Here is a 7,903-nt window from a genome sequence, read left to right on the forward strand (position 1 = left end):
GATGACCACCACAGTAAAAATTTAAAATTTGTAAGGTACTAATTTTGAGATTTTTAACTTTTAGTCATGTGAACAACAATATATAATATTGTATAATTATTATAGGCGTGTTTTTGTCATACTTTCAAACAACTAAAACAATCCGGGGGGTGTGTGTCGAAGCAACACAGAATGTTCTTAAAGTAAAGAAGTATTTTTTGGCATTGACAATCAGATATTTCCTTAAATCAAGATATACAAAATATCAATTTTGCATTTGTGAAAAATAAAGATATAGAAATCAATGATGGATTAATATTACATACTTTTAGGTTTATTTGTAAAAATTGTACATTGACAAATTTGGTCCTCCATTATTCTTACTGTCAAGTCAGGATCGAATTTGACGTCACCAAGAATAAAAAAGGATTTTATCAGTTTATGCTTATATTAATTTGTGGGATATTCTATTTGAAGCGCAAGCACTTTTCGTGGACTAGTTGGAGTAACCTTTTGCTCGATGGATTAATGGTAATTTTTCATCCTCATTATCTTTTAAATGAAGCACAACCAAAAAATGAAAATTTCAGAAAGTTGCTAGTAAACGATTCTGTAAATTGACAAAATTGATGATGATAACTTTTTTTCAGTCAGCCAAAATGCTTGTATTGGGGGTTCTAGTCTTGAGCTTTTAGACATGCGGGATTGCAGTGTTTGGGTAAACGAGACAAAGTTTGAAAAAAGCTGGTATTTTGATGGACTTCCGCACTTTGTGATGCACTGATAATGCATAAAAAAGCACATTATTGGTAAAAACACATGTATTAGTGGTACTGAGTAGTATTAAAATCTCACTACGTTCGGGCTATTTTGAAATGTTTTCAATAAACCTCTGGGTTATTAATCCCAAATCACCCTCTAAACCATGTTATTACTAGTACAAATCGAACAGTAATCAAACTTCACCGAATCTTCAAACTGATTACTGTTTGATTTATAGATTTTCTGTTCAATTAATTTCGGTTAATGTAGTACAAGTACAAGTACAAGTGGTTCAAACATCAACAGCGAAACAGATTAGATGATAGATTAGAAAACGCTGGTCATTAAAATTGTGCACTGCAAGAATGGAGGATACAAGCAAATACTATAAGCCGAACACATCAAACATAAATTGAAATAATTTCTCAATTTGATTACTGTTTAATTTGGTTTGGTAATTGAACAGTTAGCGTTCGATAAGTTCGATTAAGTTTGATTACAAGTTCGATTGTTTGATTGTTTGGTTGACATCACCTGGATAGACCCTTTTCTCAGTTTTTAACAAAATAGCGATTATTTTTTGGGTAGTCCTGCCTTTTTACAAATAACACAAATTTTCACCCTACAAAGATATCTGTTGGTGTAAAATGATGGATTTTTTCTTAGAAAAACTATATATTTGACTTAAATATATACGCTTCAAATTTAGATATATTTGAGCCATTTGTATTTTGAATGTATGATGAAAATTTCAAATAAAAACAGTGCCCCAATCAGAATTTAAGACCTTTTTCAGCCAAACCGTTATTTTGCATAAAATCCCTCTGCTAGAGACAATAACAAGTCAACTTGTTCTGTGGCCAAAATTTTATCTACCGGGTGTGCCACAAAAAAGTTTCTCTCTTTGAAACTGATTTTCTCGAAATCTAAAAATTCTAAAAGAACTATTCCTATTTCATCAGAAAGAAGAAAGATAAACAAACTTAAATTTTGATGGGTCATTTATTGAATTCGATTAATTAGATCGAGAGTTATGCTCCATTTAATAAAAATAAAGTAACTTTCAGAAAGTACTTGAAAACGTTAAAAATCAGCTTATCAAATTTTTATTTTAGAATGGGCAATTGCAACAGCCTTTACATGATTTAGAGCATTCTTCAGTAACTAAACACATAAGTTTTGATACTGAAGGGTCGAAAGGGTTTAAAATCTTTATCAAAGTCAATTTATTTTACTTTTACCGAAATTTTCCTCAGATTTTTGGCTCTAGACTGGATAAAGTTTATGTAAGGCTGGATGTACCTCGAAACCCATATTTGATGCATTTCTATGAATTCTGCCAGATTTTTTGGCTTTTTTCAACAAATTTTCTTCCTTATTGAAATTCAACCTTCCTTTATATATACAACAAAAGTTCATTTAGACAGCTAATTATTATCATTTTCAATGACTGAAACGAAAATACTGATGCATCATATAGTTATACTTCTATTTAATTTGATAGGTCGATTTTCAACGTGTTTGAGCACTTTCAGAAAGTAACTTTTTTATCCAATTGAGCATAACTTTCGATCTAATCAACCGAATTTGATAAATGACCCATCAAAATTTAAGTTTATTTTTCTTCTTTCCAACAAAATAAGAATGATTCTTTAAAAATTTTTAGATTTCGAGAAAATTAGTTTAAAGAGAGAATTTTTTTTGTGGCGCACCGGGTAGTTTCTGACTTTCAAAGATTCAAAGTAGCTAAAAATCTAATCTAGAAATGCCAAAAATTGTGACTTTCCAAACCATCAGCCCTACTGGTGGCTCGCGATTTAGGCTTGTATAACACCCACAGTACAGCTTACAGCGAGATGGAAAAGGGTTAATACAAAACTTACATGCATAATTGGCTATATTAATGTGTAATCTCGCAGAAGAAAGAAGATTAAATTTGCATCTATTGAAGACTATATACCTTTTAAGGGAATAAATTTTTGCGGGGATTATATTTCGGGAATTTCCGCGAATTTCGCCTTTTTCGCAAAATATAATCCCTTGCGAAAACTTTCAAACTCTCATAAATTGGCGAAATTTAATCCTTGCAAAAATTAAGTTTTTTACGCTGAAAATTCTAAGTTTTTTGATAAAATTCAGAAACAATTATTTAGACTGCTTGTAATACCATACCAAGATCAGTTCGATTTTAGGTACTTTAAATCGCTTGGGGAGTGGCATATTTCTATACCAAATATTTTAGATTCAAGTAAATAGAATCACAGAGTGCTCAAGAAAATTCGAAAAAATTTGGGCAAAATATCAAGATAATCAATTGTGTAGGTCCTTAATAATTTTAATTCAATTTAACATACATGCTACATAGAACATTGTTTCATGTTGGTGCAATCTTCAGGCAATGCAGTGCGTTGTAGATTTTATCAAAAATAAAATGATATAAAATATTTGAAATAAAATCTACAGTACAATACAATGCAGTATTGCAATAAGATTGCGCAAGCATGAAACACTGTGTAGCAGTTGCAAATATTTTAAATTGAATCAAAATTATTTTTGAAAAGGACCTACACAATTGATTAAAAGGTTGTTCTAAATCAAAATGACACCTAAATTAAAGTTTTTGTCCCTGAGGGAATTGTCATCATGCGCTTACCAACTTCAAGTTTTGACATGGATTCATGTATTCATGTACCTCGATTTTCGTCAGCATTTCATGTTCTTTCCGCTGGAGCCATCAGATTTTGAATATTTTCAAAAATATAATATTCTTGCCCAGCCACCTGATGACCCCATCTGGCAGGTGGCCAGGTGGTAAAATTTGGTGTTACTGTTTAAAATTAAGTTTTAGACCCTCTAAGGATCATCTGTGCCAAATTTCATGCTTTTATCACCATCTGAAGTATTCTTATGTTTTATGTGCTAACGGACCTCACTAATAAGAGCTTTTTTGCATCTAAAAGGAACTTAAAACTCAATGAAAGAAATTTTCAATCATTTCAGAAAAATGTCAACCAAAATTAGCTATCCCTGATTGAGCAGCCTTTAGGTTGCAATTGCGGGTAAATACCTTTAAAAGAAATTTTTCAAATTTGGAAAGAATTAATTTTTAAAACATGGCCTGTTAGTTTGTCATCCTTATTTTTTCAGCTGAGAAGCAAATTCAGCAAACTTTTGAGGCAGTTCTTCAAACTTGCCAAGATGGGGCAGGGTGCAGGGCTTTTTGGTTTCTTCATCTTGTATAGATGTCAAATCTCAAATAAATTTATAAACTTTTTGACTGAAATCTTTCAAATTTGTATTCAAATTTTCTGAAAGCATTTATCAGCAAGAAGCTATATTTTAAAACTTTCATGAGGGAATCATATATAAATTTAAGCTATTGTGGTAGATTTTCCTTGTCAGGACCATGATATTGTTGATTTTGAAATATTTAAAATTACTAAGAGCTCTATGAGGAAAAAAAAAAGAAGTGTTTAAGCACATTTTAAAGAGCTCAATCATATAGCTTTTCTTTTTTAATTGAAAAAGGCATACATTTGTGAACTCATAATTTTTGAAATTATTTTAGTTTAAAAGAAATTGTTATAATTTTGAAGCAGGGAAATAAATATTCATTGCTGTTTTTAGACTATTAATATCCCTCTCTTTTGATCTGAAATCTTTCAATGGAGCCACGCCTAACATTTAGACTTTAATGTATTAATTTTAAAATAATGTAGTGGTTTGCACGAGATGTTCATTATCAACAGGATCTTAAAATGAATAGTGATTTGTCTGCAATGTCTTATTTATAAAGGTGAGTTTCGATTTCTATAATATACTTTTTTATGGATACGGTTTTTTTGTACCAAATTTGCATGTTTCATTTTCTAACATGGTGATAACATCATATTTTATTCTGAGATTCAGCGAAACTTAAAAGAATGTAATTTACAATATTTGATGATTAGGACTTCTATTATGTCATCATAAGTTTTTGATGTCATCTTTTGTTACTATAATTACTACAGTTTAAACAATTTATTGCTTTGCCATGGAAACGTGATGCTCTCTATAAAACATGCATTCTATTAAGAGAACAGTTAAAAACAATCTTTTTAGTTTCAATTATTTATGCCTTTAACTCACTCACTTTCTCTCTGTTAATAGTTGACTTGTTATCTTATTTCAGAAGATATCTCTTGATGGCTGGACAGGCATTTTTAAAGAAAAATCTGCTCACTATCGCTTTGTTTTTGTTGAATATTGAAAATGTGTTTGTCTCACGTCCACCAATATTCTGGGATCCCTACCATAAATTGTAAGTAGTTCAATTTCTTATCAAATATCTTTGTGATATCCAAGTTTAACTTTGTTTTATTAACCTTCCTTTTTGTCTTAATTTTAGGTTTTCCTGCAAGGATCCTATTGTGAATGTGAAAGAAAATGATTTGTTGAAATTTGTATGCGCAGATAAAGATATCTCGTCCAAACCAAATGCACATTCTTCAACCCTTCACGAAGTAGCTTATCTTCTAGACTACACAAAAGAACAAGAATATGAAAATTGTGATGCTAGAAGTGGGTTAAATGAAAGACATCTATTTGTACAAAAGAAATTATTTTCATTATTAGGAGATACTCATTTCAGTTGACTTAAAAATTTTAAAATAAGTCTTAATTTGGTGAAAGTTGTATATTGAAATTAAATTACTACTTATTCATTTCTCTTAGATCATGACAACGTATTACTGAACTGCACATCAAAATATATGGTTACACAACACCGGATCACCCAAAATGCTCTTTCACCTGACGCACCTTCTTTCACACCTGGAAAAACCTATTATGTGATAGGTAATAAACATTTCCTAAAAAATCTTTTTACAAAATGAAAAAGTATAGAAACTATTTGCTAAAGGTCAGAAATTAAATGAATTGATGCCATCAAAGTTTCTCATTGAAATTCGAATTATTTCTCTTTTCAAATAGCTCCAAGTTATCGTACAAGCAACATGATTAATAACATGGTTGGTGGAAGTTGCAATGACACATCTGATGGTGGATATCATTTAAAGCTGAAAGTCCATGTTTGTACTGATCAAGAAATTCAAGATGGTGATTGCAAGTTATGTGAAAGTGAAGGCTGCTATTATGAAGGTCAGTTGTTTATTAGTCATTTTAAGTCTTACTGTCAAAAAAATTTGTTTCCTACTGACAGTTTTTCATTCTCATGCAATTGTTAGGTTGACAATTTTGGTAGAAATATGATGAAAACCTGTCCTTGCATTCACATTATCATTGAAAAAAACTTTTCTTTTCCCTTACAGCTTGTGGCAAGCAATGTGACGATTGGATTGATCCTGTCGATAATGACTGTTACAAACAAAGACTATGCAACAATACACTTTTAAATACACAGTTTAAAGAATATGAAAAGATTGACAACTGTCAAATCTCTAATAACCCTGCTGTTACAACAGGTACTTTAAGCACAACAGGTGCTTTAAGCACAACTGGAAGTGTCAGCACTGTTTACACTGTTAGTACACTCAGCAGCACCAGCACCACAAGTTCAAGTTCAACCAGTTCAGTCACAGTCAGTCCTGTTCCAGGTAACTCAGTCAGTAATAATAAGTAATCTAAAAGCTTTGTTTATATGCTTAAAAGCTAGGTAGCACTTTGACAGTAAACTTATTCTTGAGGTATTTGCCCAGTATGATGTGTATTTATATTGAAAATTTTAGTAACAGACTTTTTCAAGTTTTAGTAAACTTTAGATAACTGGATAAATTGAGTTGTTTTAGTTTACCTTGTACGTCCTTTTTCTTTCAGGTAAAAAAACTGGCGAGGAAAATAATAAGGATGACTCATACAAATACATGGGCATCGGTATTGCATTTGCATTGATTGTAGGTCTCGTTCTTGGCCTGGTCATTAGTAAATGGCATTATGGGAAAAAACGTCAGGAGAATTTTGTGGGTAAGTTCCCTTAAATTCTTTGCATTCTTAAATATTTCTTTTTATATATGAGCTGACCAGTGCTCAATTAAGCCAATTATATATAGATAAATAGGAAAGTAGGAAAATTGGTAGAGGTACTTTTACCACAGCTAATACTTTTAATTAATATGACTTATATTGTCTTGACACAGGTTACGTCATCCGTTTTTTAGATAGAATTTCTTTTTCTTTCATTTCAGACATAGAAAGGAATAACTCCAAGCATAGCCATATCAACGAAGGCTTTCAATATGACAATCGTAAAAGTAAAGTCACAAATTAAAATCATCAGTCCCTTCTATAATATTTATTTCATTTTTTAGAAATGTTGATAATAAAAATTTGTAAATATTTTTCTTTTGAGCATATTATTTATAAGATGTTGATAGTAGACCAAATTTATTTTACCACGTTAAAATTCTGCATTATTCTATTTTTATTTTGATATCTGAAACAGTATATTGTATTACCCTATGTGTATTTTATATGTTGTATTTTTTTTTTATCGCTTTAATAAAATGTTTTAGCTTGATTTCTATTCCCTTTTGAAAGTATGCAAAAGTATGGCATACTTCTTTCTTCTGAAAATAAAAAGCTTCGTTATATTATGCTTTCATAGTCAAAAGACTTTCGCAAATTCCTCATTTTTTGATCTATGAAATTTAGAAATTGTTATTGCTCTAAGTTGAGGGCTATGGTACTACAGATCTTTCTGTTGAGTGGGTAGTTGGATGAGTAAAATAATTCGATTTACATGTGTGTGAGTTTCGTTATCTTTATGTATTTCCAAGTATTTAGGAAAATGGCACCTCTATCAAATCAAAATATTTTATTTATGAGAACCTCAAAAGGATCTGATTCATCAATCATTCTCTTTATGTCCTGATTCAATTTTAAGATTCATAATATATTTATGATTTATATAGAAAAAAGGATATAAAAATTAGACTACTGTACTGTATGTGGAAAAAAGAAAGAAATATGTTTTGAAAAGTCTCCATTCCTTTAATATGATGGAAAAGGGTAAAGGGTAAACCTTTTAAGAATAAACACTCACCAGTTACTAATTACTAAGTAAAATTTTGTTGTCTTGTTTTAACAATAAAACCCAAGGAACCCAAAACCCAGATAAAAAGGATTAAACGTATTGCCAGTAAGGAGGTTTACACTCGTCATCCCT

The 7,903-nt window shown here is 30.6% G+C and overlaps 1 protein-coding gene across 1 annotated transcript; it reads left to right on the forward strand.

Moving 5' to 3' along the window:
• The first annotated feature begins 4,377 nt into the window (after window positions 1–4,377).
• Window positions 4,378–7,594, forward strand: LOC136807178 (uncharacterized). The gene is made up of 8 exons (XM_067063761.1): window positions 4,378–4,537; window positions 4,913–5,041; window positions 5,129–5,301; window positions 5,455–5,577; window positions 5,713–5,880; window positions 6,051–6,203; window positions 6,556–6,702; window positions 6,924–7,594. Exons 2-8 carry the CDS (start codon window positions 4,926–4,928, stop codon window positions 7,004–7,006), a joined length of 963 nt encoding a protein of 320 aa, XP_066919862.1. The 5' UTR covers window positions 4,378–4,537; window positions 4,913–4,925; the 3' UTR covers window positions 7,007–7,594.
• The last annotated feature ends 309 nt before the right edge of the window (window positions 7,595–7,903 follow it).

This window comes from Clytia hemisphaerica, unplaced genomic scaffold, assembly GCF_902728285.1.
Source record: "Clytia hemisphaerica strain Z4C2 unplaced genomic scaffold, Clytia hemisphaerica genome assembly, whole genome shotgun sequence".
In the NCBI taxonomy this organism is placed as follows: domain Eukaryota; kingdom Metazoa; phylum Cnidaria; class Hydrozoa; order Leptothecata; family Clytiidae; genus Clytia; species Clytia hemisphaerica.